Source organism: Palaemon carinicauda, chromosome 12, assembly GCF_036898095.1.
Source record: "Palaemon carinicauda isolate YSFRI2023 chromosome 12, ASM3689809v2, whole genome shotgun sequence".
In the NCBI taxonomy this organism is placed as follows: domain Eukaryota; kingdom Metazoa; phylum Arthropoda; class Malacostraca; order Decapoda; family Palaemonidae; genus Palaemon; species Palaemon carinicauda.
Window position 1 is genome coordinate 11,558,186 of NC_090736.1, and position 18,638 is coordinate 11,576,823.

At 36.4% G+C, this 18,638-nt stretch overlaps 1 protein-coding gene across 1 annotated transcript in view; it reads left to right on the forward strand.

The window, feature by feature from the left end:
• LOC137651221 (uncharacterized) overlaps positions 1-17,880 on the forward strand; it is a 78,769-nt gene extending 60,889 nt beyond the window's left edge. Inside the window, exons 2-9 of the mRNA XM_068384414.1 lie at positions 3,431-3,737; positions 6,370-6,505; positions 6,914-9,238; positions 9,438-9,591; positions 10,286-10,449; positions 10,801-10,906; positions 11,354-11,598; positions 11,954-17,880. Coding sequence (XP_068240515.1) covers positions 3,460-3,737; positions 6,370-6,505; positions 6,914-9,238; positions 9,438-9,591; positions 10,286-10,449; positions 10,801-10,906; positions 11,354-11,598; positions 11,954-14,710 — 6,165 coding nt within the window. The 5' untranslated portion in view covers positions 3,431-3,459 and the 3' untranslated portion in view covers positions 14,711-17,880. The remainder of the gene's footprint in view (positions 1-3,430; positions 3,738-6,369; positions 6,506-6,913; positions 9,239-9,437; positions 9,592-10,285; positions 10,450-10,800; positions 10,907-11,353; positions 11,599-11,953) is intronic.
• The last annotated feature ends 758 nt before the right edge of the window (positions 17,881-18,638 follow it).

Sequence of the window (18,638 nt, forward strand, 5' to 3'; positions counted from 1 at the left end):
TTCTCTCTCTCTCTCTCCATTGCTATTTCCTCTCTCTCTCTCTCTCTCTCTCTCTCTCTCTCTCTCTCTCTCTCTCTCATAAGTTCGAAAAGATCGTAGAAATTCTTTTAAACGTTTGAACTAATTAGCTCTACCCATGAGCAAATGGAGTCTGCTGGATGGACTAAAAATGTCTTTGAAACATCCAAAATCCTTGTAACACGTCTCTCTCTCTCTCTCTCTCTCTCTCTCTCTCTCTCTCTCTCCTCTCTCTCTCTCTCTCTCTCTTTTTCTAATCCGTACGTCAACCGTTCTGCTTTCTAAGCTCCATTATTGCCATAACACTTTGAGTTCCGTAATTACAGGGATTTCACTCGAGGTTCCAGCAGGCGGATGCTGTCCAATGATTCAGACATTCACGTCGATGCTTATGTTGTTCTTAAACGTGGTTTGATAGACAAGTGTTTGAAGTGATGTTCGAACGTGTGAACGGGGTATTGTCGAACACGTTCGTCGAACGGTTCGAAGAAAGTTTGTGTTCTCGCCTGCCTTTTGTGGACGGGGCTTCATTGTACACAAATCTTATGCATTTGTGGCTGACTCCACCTCCTCGAACTGTTTTGACACGCAGGTTTGTCAACTGGGTTCGACGAACCGTTCGATCGTGTAATCCTAGCTTAACACGAAAGGTGGTTTATTCATCGGATGATCTCTCTTGTCGTTGCAGAATATCTGTTGATTTGTTCTGTGAGAGGAAATGCTCTTGACTTCTCAGCGTCAATGACCTTAGACGTTAGGATGCCAGATAACCTCAAATCAATCAATCAATCATCGAATAAGTATCCATTCATCGTATGACGTCGCCTGGCGTCGCTGGATTTGTTTTTTCTCTCTCTGAGGAAACTTTTAATTCGGCGAAATTGTTTATCCATAATAACATTGATATCTTTATGTATAAGTGATAGAAGATATTATATCCTATGTATGTCTTTCTGTACCTTGGATTTTGGTAAAAATTCAAATAGTTATAAAACTTGTCGAGCATTTTCATCTAGGTGATTATCCTTATGGCTTTCTGCAGAACGACCTCGAGTTTCTTGTTTTCATGATTTCGAAAAAAATATGTTTCTTACTGAATTTATATTTAGCATTATTATGTTCGTTATTCCCATCGTCATTAAGATTATAATTAATTTTTTTTTTTTTTTTTTCTTTTCTTTTTTTTTTTTTTTTTTTATATATAAATGGAAATAGACCGCGTATTGAGACATCGAGAGGAAGCATAAATCACTTTTTTACTTTTGAGATGATAACGCATATTTTAATCACCGCTTTGTTGCGACGAAAAGAGAGAGAGAGAGAGAGAGAGAGAGAGAGAGAGAGAGAGAGAGAGAGAGAGAGAGAGAGAGAGAGAGAGAGAGAATAACGTGGTGTTGCTAACGAATGCATAAACAAGAAAGAAATAGAGAGTAACGTAAAAAGGAAAGGAAGGTTGAGTTAATATAGCCGTATCTTTTTCTATAATCAAATTGAATTCATATTTGACTTATCATTCTCTTTTGACATTTTATCTGGAATTAACAGGGAGTCGACTTGGTTTCCCGTCACGTAGAGATTTAGAAAGCAAATCTTGATTATATCAAAAATTATAATCTAGATAACCAATAATATTCTCAAAATTGGACCGTATAGTTAATGTTACATTACTCAAACCACTAAATTTTGTTTTCCATGACACTTTTAATCTCCGTTCGGGGTTAAAGGTGTCTGGTTTCAGTTCCACTTTCATCAGAATAGATGCTCACCAGAACGTCAGCCAGGCAAGCCTAACCCACCACTGTGGTGCCAAACCACATCAGTTGCCTCCCCAGTAAACAGCGCAAATTTACGGTCCCGGGCTGGGATCGATCTGCTGCCATGCGAATGCTAGGCAAATGCGTTACCACTATACAACAATGTTAAAAATTTACATCTAAAAAAAACGGTAAATGCCTGGCAATATATATTCCAGGATTTTTACAGTCTTAAAACGGATTCATTGACGTAAAGGAGTGATATTACGGTCACCAACCTGTAAACGATGGTAACAAACTATGGTAAAATTACGGTCGCCTGTGTTTTACTGAAATACGGCTGAGAACAGTATATTTTTATAGAGAATTTCCGATTAAAATTACGATTTTTTTTTCAAGTGTAACCATTTTCGTCTTCCTTCTTTCTTCCCATCCTCCCATTCATTCTTCCTACCTTTATATATATATATATATATATATATATATATATATATATATATATATATATATATATATATATATATAAATAAATAAAAGTTTTAAGGCTTTTGGTTAGGTATGGGATCACCGCTGCTATAAGTCACTCTTTTTATAGCTATGGTAAGCAGCTATTGTCGGAGAAGGACACCCAAATCAAACCAGTGTTCTCTAGTCTTGGGTAGTGCCATAGCCTCTGTACCATGGCCTTCCACTGTCTTGGGTTAGAGTTCTCTTGCTTGAGGGTACACTCGGGCACACTATTCTATCTAATTTCTCTCCTCCTGTTAAGTTTTCATAGTTTATTTAGGAAATATTTATTTTAATGTTATTGTTCTTAAAATTTTCTATTTTTCCTTGTTTCCTTTCCTCACTGAGCTATTTTCCCTGTAGGCTCCCCTGGGCTTATAGCATCCTGCTTTTCCAACTAGGGTTGTAGCTTAGCAAACAATAATAATAATAATAATAATAATAATAATAATAATAATAATAATAACAACGCCTCTCATATTGCCCGAATATTGCATGAACGAACATGAGGTCAAAAGTAAATCTACGGCTTTTGTAGAGTTCCCGATTTTTTAGATTTCCGGACCTTGTTTTCGCAAAAAAAAAAAAAAAAAAAAAAAAAAAAAATTGTATTCCATTGTTCTATGTTAATCTTTGTTACGTATCTACCTGACTTAAATGTTAGATATTTTTTCTCTTATATTGTTTCCAAATTTTAGCTCCTCGACGTTATGGAAATATAACAAAGTCTATATAACTTTTCGTTTCAGGTTGCATATTTTTTTTTGTGGGGGAAACCTTGATGATGATAGCTTATCTTGTATATATCACTTTTACCTTGAATTATACAAATTTTATCCAGAACCTCTGACTAATGAGATACATTTTCAGTAACCTCTGTAACACGAATTAATTATTATTATTATTACTAGCCAAGTTACAACCCTAGTTGGAAAAGCAAGATGCTATAAGCCCAAGGGCTTCAACAGGGAAAAATAGCCCAGTGAGGAAAGGAAATAATCATATATCAGATTGTAACATGAAAGAATTATGGATTGATGTTATACCGAGATTCATATGAAAACACTACGATAATCTTAGCCTTCCTACAGGACCAAATCCTTTATATATAATCCCCAGGAAAACTGATCCAAGATCCTCCTCCCTTACAGGTCACGCCCAAGAATTTCGGGAGGTGGTGATGGAGAGATCCCATTCACGGCTCCGGCGGACCCGGAAGGAAGGCGAGGGCGTCCTCTCTGGCTTTCCCGAGGGTTCCCCTGCATGGCTCCTGACGATCCTACTGCTAACATGGCCGTCCTTCGGAGGAACGACTCTCCCCAGCAGCAGTGGATTGACGGTCATTTACGAAACGGAAGTAGCTGGCGACCGCATGCAGTCTGTCTTTCTGTCTTGCCCGCCGGAAAATGAGCTTCAGCCGTGCAAGTGCCAGTTAAGGGGACCAGAGCTACATGTTAAGTAAGTCTCTCTCTCTCTCTCTCTCTCTCTCTCTCTCTCTCTCTCTCTCTCTCTCTCTCTCTCTCTCTCTCTGATATACACACTCGACGACTAAGTGGACAGTTAAAGGAGGCATTCATAATTCTTAAAGGAATATCATGCAGACTACAACAACCTCTTGACTCTTAGCCCGAATCAGTCCGGAGGTAACGGATACAGACTTAAATTGAAAAGACACAGCACCGCTCAATGTGGTCATTTCTTTACATACAAAATAGCAAATACATGGAACAGACTTCCAGCAGATGTAGTGAACATTAACACGGTAAACGAATTCAAGAGTAAGTTAGACAAAATGATAAGGGATCTCTAAACGTTTAAATTAATTCGTTCTACCCAAGAGCATTATGGAGCCTCCGCGGATGGACTAAAAAGTCTTTGAGACATCCAAAATCCTTGTAATTCTCTGTGAACGAACACCAATGGGACAGAGAAAGGGTATAGATTTGTCACGAAGGAAAATAGACAAACCATTTAAACTGCTCATTAAAGGAAAACGGAAGCAGAAAGACAATTCTTTTTCCAGAAAGAGAGCAAATGTTAATCTTCCTCCGTCCATGTTGATCACCACGAGCTTCGACATAATCCTAAATTTGTGTGGATAAAGGCAGTGTTTAAGAGTTTACATTTTTTATTCATTTGTTTGTATTCAACAGCCACAGTTATATTCCTTACATTAGACTGGATTAATAATCCTTTAATATTTTCTCAACTTGACTTCCATTGACCTTCCATGTCTCTTCTCAGTCTATGCACTCTCTTTTGACCTACTTTGTTTCCTCTATATTGTAAAATGCCTCTTTTCTCTCCCTGCCATATTTGTGTTTACATATATGATAAGCATGTGATATGAATTATGTATATAATCATAATCATCATTTATACAAAAAAAAAAAAAAAAAAAAAAAAATTTGCCCCTATTTGTCATCTTTTCCCAAACGGCTGCATATGTTCTGCATCAAATTTGTGAGACATTTCATGAGAAATTTGGTGCAGTGCATTACAGTTCCCAGTATCTAATTACATAATTTGGGCATGCTCTTAGCACTCCCCAAGAGATATTAGTTCCCCAAACTTTCAACTGGGCTCCACAAGGCACTAGAAGAGTTGGAAAACCCAGGCCTACACGACTCAGGACTATGAAACGTAAAGTAGATGATGAATGGAGAAATATTGATTTAAAAGCTCAAAATAGAGACGACTGGTGAAATCTAACCCAGGCCCTTTGTGTCAATAGGCTTAGGAGGAGATGATGACGATGATGATGAAGTCTCAATTAGGATTCCTTGAAGAGACGACCATTGCAGTAGACTTCATAACTTTGCAAAAGATTAAGCTTAAAATCATTAGAAGGGGAGCTCCCCAAAACGCTACGTGTCAGTCTTTTTTTTTATACGAGTTATGTATCGATCTGATGCTAATTTTAAAACTATTAATTTCATTGGTTACTATGAAAAAAATGCATTTTTCTTTTATAAAGACGACCCTTCCTTTAATTTTGGGACGATAACGTGTTTAAAAAGAGATATGTGACTATAATACATTGGTCTTCACCTATTATTATAAAAGAATAAGATAAATTACAAGATTAGATATATTCAAAAGTAATTTCACAAGAAATACGGCAGATTAACTCTTGCTTAATCGTTAGATATGGTGATCATAATAAGTTGCTATGTGTAGCTCAGTACACTAGATACCAGACCCCTATTATGGGAAAAATATTAATCTGTAACTTTAAGTATTTTCACAAGAAATCCAATAGACTTGATAAGCCATATATCTTCAAAGAATAATACATTACAGACTAAGTAAAGTAGAGATACATAGAGTATATAGTGTGTGTTGGCATTGGCTCATTGATGAGTGCTGAACCACAAAGTTTATGATTCCATCACTGCCTGCGTTCCATTGATCAATCCAACCCTGATTAAATTTGGTACCAGCAACAAGCTGAGGTTAAGAAAAAAATGGCACGGAACTAGCAGTTTATATAAAGATTTGCTGAGAACTTCAAGGTTCTATCCTTCTCCAACGCCCTTTAAAGGTTATATCCTTCTCTAACGCTCCTTAAAGGTTCTATCCTCCAACGCCCCTTAAAGGTTCTATCATTCTCTAACGCTCCTTAAAAGGTTCTATCTTTCTCCAACGCCCCTTGATAGGTTTTATCGTTCTCCAACGCCCCTTAAAGGTTCTATCCTCCAATGCCCCTTAAAGGTTGTACCCTTCTCCAACGCCCCTTAAAGGTTCTATCCTTCTCCAACGCCCTTTAAAGGTTATATCCTTCTCTAACGTTCCTTAAAGGTTCTATCCTCCAACGCCCCTTAAAGGTTCTATCATTCTCTAACGCTCCTTAAAAGGTTCTATCTTTCTCCAACGCCCCGTGATAGGTTTTATCGTTCTCCAACGCCCCTTAAAGGTTCTATCCTTCTCCAACGCCCCTCTTTTAGATACAAAATTACTGCGATTGCAAATGATAGCTTATGCAAATGCTTTAACTCCAAGATCTATTATTCTATGTAGACAAACTGAACTATATTATGTGCAAAGTGAATACTATGGGATCTGCTACAACTAGCCGAATCTGTTCCAGATGTGAGAACAGCGTCTTGGACAAAGTGATGAGGGCCTTAGAGACCCTCATGAGGCGGGCCTTAGTCATCGAAGAACTCCATCTCGTCGGAAACCGTATCCACGTCCTTCCGGCTCGAGTCTTTGGATCTTTGCAGGTGGGAAAAGAGAAACTTTGTTGCAGATTCAAATCTTGGAATTTTCAGACTAATGAAAAATAAAGGAAATGCCATTCTTATTTTCATATGTAAATATATTCATCTTGTGTTGTCAGAAATGTTTAGCTTTTTGCGTTCGTGGTGATAGGTTTTCATTAACAAAAAAATGATGGTAAAATAATTATCTGCAATCATTTATTGCTAGTATACACACTTGCTTACTTCTATGTATTGTTTTTTAATTTCATCGCTCGCCTTATTTGCATTATCTATGCTTTTTTCCTTACAAGGTAAAGCTTTTTTTTATGAAGTCTAATGTTATTATTTTTTTAATTTATTAAAGGCAAATTTAGCTTTTTAATTATCAAATATATGTTTAGGTAAATTATATCCTTTTTTTCGTTCCAGGTGAACAAGTTATTTCTGATTAATAATGAATTGGTGGGCATCAATCGTAATGCGTTTGCTGGACTTGAATCGTCTCTCCAGCACATCTACATCACAGACCCTGAGCTCTTCAATTTGCCATTTGATGCCCTTGATAATTTGGTTAATCTCAGAACGTGTGTGCTTGAGAACACTGACATCACTGAAATACCGCGGCTCTATTCTTTGTCGAAGCTAGAATTTCTGAAAATTGATGGGTCGCGCGTGACGACAATCCCTACTGCAGCTTTCAGGTTTATGCCTAACATGAAGAAAGTACACATAGCCAACAGTCGGTTGAAGGAAATTCATGGCAATGCCCTTGAAGGTCTAGTTTACCTAAAGGAAGTGAATTTCTCCAACAATGTCATTGACTGGATTCACCCTAGAGCATTTAGAACTCTGAGCACACTTGAGCAACTGACACTATCTGGAAATAACCTAGCAGATGTGACCATGGCAGTTCTAGCTGCTAGAGACCTCAGAGCACTTAGAATTGTCGACCTCAGTTATAACAAAATTACAGAACTTGCTAAAGGTACTTTTGTTGATATGCCAACAGTACAAGTGATTAACCTTAGTTATAACCATATTTCAAGAATAGAGCATGGAGCATTCTTCAGACTCTCTGCTCTGAACAAACTGGATCTTAAAGGCAATAGGCTTAATGAATTTCATGCCGATATCTTCACAGAATCCCCAACTGTGGAGCATCTAAATATAGCGCATAACAATCTGACTTTCTTGGCAGAAATGATCTACATTGCCCGTGCACTTCCTAACTTACGAAGTCTTGATGTCAGTAGAAATCGGTTGACATCAAAGAGTTTTGAGAATTTTGGCGGTCACAGAAAACTAGAAGCTTTGAAACTGAATCATAACAATGTAGGCAAGTTAAGTAAAGGAATGTTTAAAGATCTACCTAGTCTAAGGGAATTATACATGAGTCACAACTCTATCAAAAGTTCTTATGAAGGTCAAGTCTGGAATCTTCCAAAATTAAGAGTTCTTGACATGGCTCACAATGATTTAGAAATAGTTGATGTCCTTCTTCTCGAAGGAGTCCCACAGCTTAGTAACCTGGACTTGAGTTTCAACATGATTGCCAACATTGGTGAAAATGCTTTTACAGAGCTTTCCTACCTTGAGAATCTTAACATGTCGTTTAATAGTATAACAAAAATACCTAAAAATGCTTTCTCTGAACTTGGAGAGCTCTTTGAATTAGAACTAAGCTTCAATGAACTTATGTCATTAGAAAATGGAATGTTCAGAGGTTTAACCTCTTTACAATATTTACACATAACACACAACCAAATAATTACTATTGAGGAGGACGTGTTTTTAGACACCCCAAACCTTAAATTTTTGGAACTCTCTTCAAATTTTGTACAAAATATTCCCAAAGAAGCTTTGACAAAACTAACTTCGTTAATTATTCTTAAACTTGGACAGAATGTCATAAATAAAATTACAGATGGATATCTATCTGGATTAAGGATTGTTGAACATTTGGACCTTTCTCAAAATCACATTCAAACGTTGAGCGAAACTGCCTTCCGAGACATGAGTGTTCTTAGGGATTTGGATTTGAGTACAAACTTTATCCAGTCACTCCATCCTGACATGTTTTCCAACACAAAACTGCTTGAAAAGTTAAACATTAGTCACAATTATATATCAGATCTGGGTGAGAAGACTTTCACACATTCTAAACGTCTGAGAATTCTGGATATTACAAATAATTCTCTTACTGAACTTGGTGAAGAAGTACGTGGCCTTTTAGCCCTTCAGGGGCTATTTATGAGTCACAACTATATAAGCAGTTTAAAAAACACCACATTTCAGGATCTCCCAAGCTTAAGTGTCTTGAAATTTGATAATAATGGCTTACAAACCTTTGAACCTGGAACATTTTCTGATATGTCATCCCTTGTAACTCTTGACTTAAGAAACAACAATTTGGTTGAACTGAATCCTGACTCCATCACGTCATTGCATGCACTAAAAGAACTTCAAATTAACAAAAACCAGATATCCGTTGTGAAAGACTTTGCCTTTTCCGATCTGACTTCGCTTCGAAGTTTGGAATTGCAAGACAACGTGATCACTGATATTGGAGATCACGCCTTCCTGAACATGCCCTCGCTAAACTTCTTGAACCTGAGTCGCAATGGTCTGCAGGAGGTTCCAGCAGATGCTTTAGCCCGACTGCCATCTTTAGATGTCTTAGATCTGAGTGGAAATTATCTGCTGCAGATAAGAGATTCCAATTTTGAGTGGCTTGAATGGTTGACCGTCTTAATGGTAAGAACGTGATCTTAAATTGTTTATCAGTATTTCAGTAGTGTTTCCAGCATTTCTGACACTCATACATATGCTCCAAAACTTTTGAACACTGATGTAGGATATTAATATTATTTGATAAGACCTTCTTTAACCTTTATGATTCCGTTTGTATATTGTGAAACCTTGATAATAATCCATTCACTTTTCCCCCCAAAAGTTACACGACAATGATATTTGCCGACTATCAGATGGAGCCTTTGCCAAGCAGAAGGCCTTAAGAGTCCTCACCCTCAACAACAACCAACTAAGACGCCTCCATCTGAAGGCGCTAGGGAACACCATCACTGGCCTCTCACTCCTTGACATGAGTGGTAAGACTTAGCCTTAGCCTTTTGGTTTTCAGTCCTCTTTATGACCCATTACATCTAGTAGTATTATTTAAGGTTTTTTAGAACTTTCAATATTACTTGTTTCACAAGTCAACCCTTCCTTCTATTTCATTTGAACTTAAGAGAGTATGTGTGCATGGACTCTCATGATGCACTTTTAAAAGTTATAAGCACCAGTGTTAATTCACTTGATAATTATGGAATTTTTATGGTATGGAAAAGCTTTTGTTTGATATATAGATAAGATGATTTAGATCAAAGTAAAGATCACAATCTTCTAGCTATATAAGCCCATGAAAATGAGTTGTATTAATTCAGATTAAGGCCATGGAATTGTTTAGAAAGTTTTCATGGGAAAAATGCCCAAATGACGTGGTCGTCATTTACAATCACTATTAAATGGCTGTTATTTTTTAGTTGTGTATAAAATTATATGGTGGTTGAAGGGGATATTATATAAACAATTTTTAACCCCACTGCCTCAACAATCTTTGTAGCTCTTTGTGGTATCCACACGCTCTTTATCCATTTCGAGATTTAGACTTTCAATGAAATGCGTATGAGAAAATGAAGTTAGGAGATTGTTGTAAGTGTTAAAAGTACATGGTTCTGGGGATTGGGACTTAGTATAGTCAATGTACATGTCAACCTCGTTTTTAATCCTCGTTTCTCACAGGAAATCCATTCCGATGTGACTGCGAGTTAGTTTGGCTCAAAGAATACCTAAATGAGGACCCTGATGACTACAGGGTTCCAAGAACTGCTATACTGGGGGATTCTTTAAGAGGCATTCCCGTTTGTGCTTCACCTGAGGAGTATGAAGGGTTGCCTATCACAGAGGTTTGTGTGTCAACTGAAGCCATTTTTTTAGTTTAAAATTACACATGGGACGTGATGATTTGAGTTTTGAAGTCTAAAGCATTTGCTAAATATTCGTCCCAATGGGGTTGACTATGAATTCATTTTATGTCACGTAACTTGCAAAACTATTTAAAGATTTTTTTTTTTTAACTCTGGAAAAGCATAGTCACTTTGGTCAGGCAAGTGTGTAATCTGTCAATAAAATTTTCTGTGAGCCAGTAATTATGAAGATGGTTCTGGAGGCTGGTTGTCTGATAGTTATTCATGAGCTTACCTGTTGTATAGTCAGAGATTAAAGTGTATGATCACAGGCTTTAACAATTATTGCAGGTACCAGCGGAAGCCTTTATTTGCAGCAGTCGACTGATTAATGATGATAAGGAGACCTGCGTCCCAAGGTTCTTGGATCCTTTACTTTTTACTGCTGGACACCAAGGTACAGTATGGAGCGAAGATTATTTTTTTTTTTCAACTTGATATATGGAGAAAAATTGCAAGTTGAATATGAACATCACTATAGAGATTCATTAAGATGATATCTGTCTCTTCATCCATGCAAGTTAGTGAATATCTAATATTCAATCATTGTGTTGAAGTAATTACATTGGATCTCTCTTCTGAGGTTTGTACATTCAAAGGCAAATATGGTTGTTAATTGTTAATTTTCTTTATAACGATAACTTCAGCATTAAACTTAAAGCTTGGAAACAGTTATCAAGAGGAAATTATAACCACTCATAAGTTCGGGAAAATAGAATTCAAAGGTGTATATTAAATATACAAGATATGACAAAGCAAGATGCATTTTTTAAAGAGATCCAAAGGTTATGAACAGTTCTTATTTGAGATTGATGTCCATTGTAATGTGAATGCTGTTTTACAGCAGGGGGAGCCTTGGATACCGGAGCCGTGAATACCCTTCTGCATATCACCAATCTATCTGAAACGATTCCTCAAGGTGCCACAGGACCATCTTACCTCGACGTTGATAACCCAATTCACGTCCATGATATGCATGAGATTGACCGCCTACAGAAACCTACTAAACTTACCACCACTGGAGAACTACCTGCTACTGCTGGTGCAGAGCAAAATGTTGAAGCAGTAAAATTGCCAACAAATGATCAAGTACGTTTTCTCCTGTAACATTTTCCTATTTGGAGGGTTCTTTTATGTAAAGTAAGTCTTTATTGAATCGATATTGTTCGTTTTCCACAGAAGAAGGCAACGTTTTACCATATAGAGATGCCATTCTGGATTTTATCTTACCCAAAATGTTCCTGTTTTCATATTACATATTTTAACTTATTATTATTAAAGGAGGGTATTACATATTTTAACTAATTACAATGGTCCATATTATTGAAACTAATTACTCAGTTTGTAAGTTCAGCTTAACGTATCAAACATATCTGTCCTCTAAAAATTTACTTAGTTTTGCCAAAAAATGCAAAATAAAAAGAAAATAATTTTCTTTTAACAGGATCCAGAGCAGCTCTTATCATCCTCAAGCATCCATACAGTGACTGGCGATACACCAACTATATACGCTGGATCAAGTGGGACAAGCCATGTCGAGGATGTCAAGATACAGGAATCCAGTGTTGGGGGCCTCTTCAGTGGAATCAAACTGCCCACTATTCCCAACATTCTGGAATCCTTAAGCAATCTAAATATTCCTCAGATAGGTCTTAATGTAAACTGGGCTAATTTGCCAATAGGTCGGCAAGAATCTGGTTTTAACGCTGATTATGACTCCGTGTCAGGCCCTGCACCCCCACTGGAAATTGATTCACTGCCTATCAATAAACCCATGAAAGGACCTGATGGAAACAAACCCATATGGATTGATGGACCAGTTAGTCCTCATCCTTTATTCACTGCTCCGCCACCACCACCTGCAACACAGGACTTACCGCCACCATCATTGAATAGGGGACCTTCTGGTACACCAAGTTCTAATAACATTGTTGGTCTTGTTCCCCCTGCTGTGGAAAATACCAATATTCCTTCAACAGAAAACTTCTCGGGCGGAGATGAAGAAGATTTTAACTTGGGTATCCCTGGAACCATATTTCATGTAGGGAGACCCACAAATGTCTGGAGAACACGGCCAAAACCAGAACAAGGGTTCTCTTGGCCAGGACAGCAGCCAACTCTAAATCAAAGAAGGAAACCAAGCCAATCAACAAAAACAATTTTGCCACCAGTTACACATACTGGACCAGGACCAAATTCTGGTACTCCCTTTTTGCCTGGGCTTTCTTCTCAACAAAACCATCTTCAACCTGCACAGCCAATTGTAACAAGTCATGGTAACTCACAGACTTCGCAACATCTAAATTTACCAATCGATCCAACTGTAACTATTTCTAATGTAAAACTTCCATCTCCAGTTGATGTATCCTCAGGTGCCAGAGGCACTGTATGGGAAGGGCCTCAGTGGTCACATCCAGAGGTTATTCATCCCAATTCAGGAGTTTCTCTTTATCAGCCTGGTGAACCCTTTCGGCCATATCAACCTGAAGATCCTAACCATCCAATAACAGTGGTAGAAGCACCAGATGTGTCAGTGTTACATCACGGAACACCAACAACCCCACCTGCATTTCTTGTAACAAAGACTACAACTTTCACTCTATCAAGTCTTACCCAGAAACCACCTGTAGATATGGCTCCATCAGAGAGCCAAGTACTAGATGGAAATCTTTCTTCTGGGATGCAAAAGGGAGTACAGTTGGATAAAACAGCTTCATTATTTCCAGGTTTATCTGAGAAGGGTGAAATCTCTACTGAGTTCTCACCTGCATTAGAAAGTACTGTTATTGGCTACTCAGCTAGTACTGTCATGCCTAGTGCTATACCAGAAATATTGAAAAACCAAGATGAGCAAAGCTATTTCACAGAGCTCCCATCTGAAATTCAAGCAAATTCATCAATAAAGCAAAGTGTTTTGAATACCACCGATTCGTCACCTACTCTCGGGGATCTTCTTGATTTGCTATATATTGCTGAAGCAGAGGTACAAAAAGAGCAAAAGCAGGAAAGTATCCATGTGCCTAACATAAGCAATCTGCCATTGGCTACAACTCCTGAACCATTCATATTTGCCTCTACTTCAGCTTCAAGTTCTACCCTACCTAAAACCCAAGAATCCCCTGTTTTAATTTCTTCAACAACAGAAATGATCCCCCCATTATTATCTTCCTCTACCACAACTACAACAGACTTTTTCTTCTCTTCTACTGAAGCATCGACATCCAAAGATGTATATGAAAACAAGGATCAGGAACCAGCTGTTGACAATCATCCTCAGCCATCCTTTGACATTTATCATCCTCAGCCAGTCACTGATACATATCCTTCTCTACCAGCCTCTGACACTTATCCTCCTTTACCAGCTTCTGAAACTTATCCTCCTTTATCAGCCTCTGACATATATCCTCCTCAACTAGCATCTGACATTTATATACCTCAACCAAGCTCTGACAGCTATCCTCCTCAACTACCATCTGACACTGATAGTCCTCAAACTGTCCCAGACACCTATCCTCCTCTCTTAGGAGATGGGGTAACTGTTCTAAAAGATTTGCCACCTGTTTCTGTAAAATCCTCCAATGACAACTATCCAGCAGATAATGTAACTCCCTTTAACTCACAGCAAGACTATCCTGGACTCTATGCTGATGACAGTGATAGTTATCAATCTCCATTTGATTACCCTCATGAAGAAAGTGATTGGCCATCCAGTTCAGAAAGAACTCTCCCAGAGTCCAGTACACCAACAAGGTATCGCCCAGGATTTATCGTTCCTGTTGACAAGTCTGGAGATCCCCTTCCAGGGACTCGCACACGTCCAAATAATACGTACATCAGTCCAAGCAAGAGTATTGGTCGTGGAGGCATACCAACTATAGAGCGTGTGGAGATTAACAATAACCAGCAGACTACTGGTGAGAAAGATGTAACAGAACAAATTGAGGATTTACCCCAAGACAGTGGTGCTAGTTTCACTGACTTAGCCCATGAAGAAGTGATTCCCAACACTGAGTTTGATGCAAATGATGTCAATGCAATAGACTGGTATTATAGTAATTATTTCAGAGAATATGACCCTTATGCCCAGTTACCAGTAGGAGGAAATAAACCTAAAAGTGGTGCTGGAGTGCCCCGTTTATCTTGTACGTTGTATATCGCGTGTTTGGTTTGTGCATCCATCGCATGCATCTTTTCCAGATAAGTCGTAAACACTTCGCGCCCACAGTCGCTTATTTTTATACAGAATAAGATGTTTTATAAACGTCTTCGTATTATATGTAAACTCTAGAATTGTTATACACATGTTGAACATTATCATGCTTTTTGTGATGTTCACGCCTTTTGTACATATCAAAGTCAAGTGGAATTACATAGAAAATTGCAATGTATGATAAACATTTAACCACAAGAGTAAAGAGATGAACATTTTCCACAAAATGTTATGAAACGGACACATGTCTAATTGCCTTCATGTTTTCCTAAGATATATTTTATATTATTTTCCTTTGGCTACTTTTCGCTTTGTATATCGAAAATTCTACTTGTACGATTTATTTTATTTTCTGCTCGTTTTCGCATTTCTTTGTCGCCTATTCAGTGGGAACATCTCATCTTTGACAAAGTAGTTAATGGACACAATGCAGCTAACTTTAGACGAATTTTAAAGGAATGAATCCATCAAAGAAAGAACTGTCAAAGTTTGTTTTTCTGATTACCATTTAGTTTCTAGAGCTCTCCAGTTGTCCTTAGCCAAAATAATTCCCTTTTGCATTTAGTTTCCAGCATTGGCAAAAACGCGATAGCTATTTTTTTAAAAATTCAATTTTTTCCTTTTTTACACATTGGCCCCAAAACCTTAAAGGCTTGTACATGAATTTCTAATTAGGTTTTAATTTTGATTGATTTATGTAATCTCGTGTCGTAATTGCATCATCGACGCCGACTGAATTAAATTATTATTGTTACTAAAATTATTAAGATTATTATTATTGATCTTAAAATTATAATATGTTGATATTATTAAAGTTATTATTATCAAAATAATCAAAATTATTATTATTAAAATTATTGACATTATTATTTTTATTTAATTTCATTTTAAACTTGAAGTTAAATTGACACTGGTGAAAAAGTATTGAAATCTTAAAAGGTCTACTTGATACAAGAACACTTTTTCTTTACTTATAGCCTTTGTTCATCACTTATGAATTCTTAATTATTGGCAATGCTCACTTTCATGCCTAAGTGATAAGTAGGCCATATGTCAAGGACACTCCAAAATCAAACCATTGTTCTCTAGCCTTAGGTATCATGGTCTTCCACTGTCTTGGGTTAGAGTTCTCTTGCTTGAGGGTACACTCTGGCACACTATTCTATCTCATTTCTCTTCCTCTTGTTTTGTTAAATTTTTTATAGTTTATATAGGAGATATTTATTTCAATGTTGATGCTCTTTTTAAAATATTTTATTTTTCCTTGTTTCCTTTCCTTACTGAGTTATTTTCCCTGTTGGAGCCTCTGGGCTTATATCATCCTGCTTTTCTAACTAGGGTTGTAGCTTAGCAAGTAATAATAATAATAATAATAATAATAATAATAGTATTAATAATAATAACAAGATTCCTCATTGGCCATACAACACATGAAGCATCTCCCAGGTAGGCTACAGTATATCAACTATAAATCATATTTTTGTGATTTTAACGTTTTTAGAAGACAAAGATAATAATGTGCTGGTAAAAAAAGAGTTTGACATTGTATTTGTTTCTGAGAGTTTCTATGATTTTAAAAGTTTGAGGTTCTTAATATTGTTACTTTTCTTAAGACATTTTAATTGTTCATTACTTGTAGTTTATATACATTCTTATTTCCTTTTTCTCACTGGCCTATTTTCCTTGTTGGAGCCCTTGGGCTTACAGCATTTTCCTTTTCCAACTACGGTTGTAGTTTAAGTAATAATAATAATAAAAATGATTATATATATTTAATAGATGAAATTTAAATTTCTATCACAGATTTGCATATCTAAATTTATTATTTTTATCTCTTATGTTTGTTATATGATTCTTTTTTTATTCACTAAATTTAAAATATTTATATTTACTATATGACTTTTTATTCACTAGATTTAATATATATTTTGTTCTTCCTGGTTTAATATGAGTCGAGTTTGACTTATTTGGTTGGTAAATTTCCTCCAATTTAATAGTAATGTGTATTGCCTCAGTCAGTAGATCGAATCCAGAGATCCACAAAAGGCCCCATCCTCCATTCAACCTTTTTTTTTTCTATTTTAATACTTTCGGACAAGCGTAAAACAGCTTTAATCTTAACTACAGATTTCTGTTCTCCTTCAGCGAGATATGTAAACAGATATATTGTTACTTCGTGTGGATTAAATGTCTTTTCCCTTTGGAAGCCTGAGTTGTGAAAAAATATGTCCAAAGGTTTGATTAAAAAACTCATTCATTTTATTTGTCTATACTGGTGAGTTTTGTCAATCAAAATGTCTGAATTCTTGTAGTTTCACGAAAAGACTGAGGTTGTATTAAAGATAATTGTATCGTATGTTATTATTTGAAAGCAAAGTAAGTAAAAGATTTGAATTGGCCTACTGAAGAGCTACAAGATTATTTCTTTTAAATTCTCCCTACGAACACTTGCTTGTCAGAAATTGTCGTAAACCTCCCTAATATGAGTAGGCCTATTCCTCTCCAAATGTTGGTAAAAAAGTAAGGAAGCAATTTAAAAATAAATAAACAGGACAAAGAAAGTAATGAAATCGTCATCCCTTCCTATGCCTATGGCTGCAAAGGTTCTCGGTTAGATTTCGCCAGTTATCCGTATCCTGAACTTTTAATTCAAGACTTCTCCACTAACCATCCACTTCACGCTTCATAGTCCTCAGCCACCGCGCATCGCAAGGGACTGGCTATCCTTGGTTGTTGTTGTTGTTGGGGTATTAAAGCCAACACTTGTTGTTGGCACGGGCCTTTCCCTTGGTTGGCCCGTAGCTGATGAATCCAAGGCCAATATATAGCTAGCCAATGCGCATCGCAAGGGACTGGCTATCCTTGGATGAATCCAAGGCCAATATATAGTTAGCCAATGAATCCTCTTTGCTCTACGGGCCAACCAAGGGAAAGGCCCGTGCCAACAACAAGTGTTGGCTTTAATACCCCAACAACAACAACCTCTGGATTTAGTCGGTCAATGGAAAGAGAAGATGACAGAATAGCGCCCAGTCCCCGGGGGTAGCGGGGTGCTAAGTAAGGAAATAATTTAACAATAAGGTGATTGTGCAAAAAAAAGCCTTTTCATTAATCTCAACCAATAGAAGAAAAGGAATTGGTAGTGTAAACTATTTTTTCACACTGTGATAGAATGTACTATGTAATAAAGTTTGAAATACAATTGTCTTTATTTTCTATCCAAATTCTCTAAAACTGGAAAATTACATTGAAGAAAAATCATTGACGAACCAAATGAAGGACAATAAAGACTCGGTTATTCTAATTTTTAAGTTTTTTTTTTTATTTGATAAGAAGAACACGCCAGTTTCGTCAATTACTGAGAAAAATAAGAATATTATAAAATGGTTTTTCATAAGTATTATCAAATGTTTGTGATGCTATTAGCTTGAAAAAAAAAATAAATAGTCGCATTTTTACTGAGAACGAATATTTTTACAGGACAGAAAGAATATAGAAATTGCTATGAAAGGTAAGTATGATCCAATCTACTCTGATGATGCAAACGTAATATTTTAAACGAACTCTTTACAATAAAATAAAAACAACATAAACAGAATTTCCTTTTTTTTTTCTTAAGTGTTTCTCAAGCCAGATATTTTTGGTCTTTAATTTACATGTATGTCCACTACATTGAAAAAGTTGGGGAAAGTTGTTTGTTAGTTTATTTACTTTTATTCATATATTATTCATCCTCTTCTACTCCAGTGAAGAACCACGCGTTGCTGGACCTACATAATAAACATTTCAAGAAATGAATATATATATATATATATATATATATATATATATATATATATATATATATATATATATATATATATATATATATATATACATATACATACATATATATATATATATATATATATATATATAT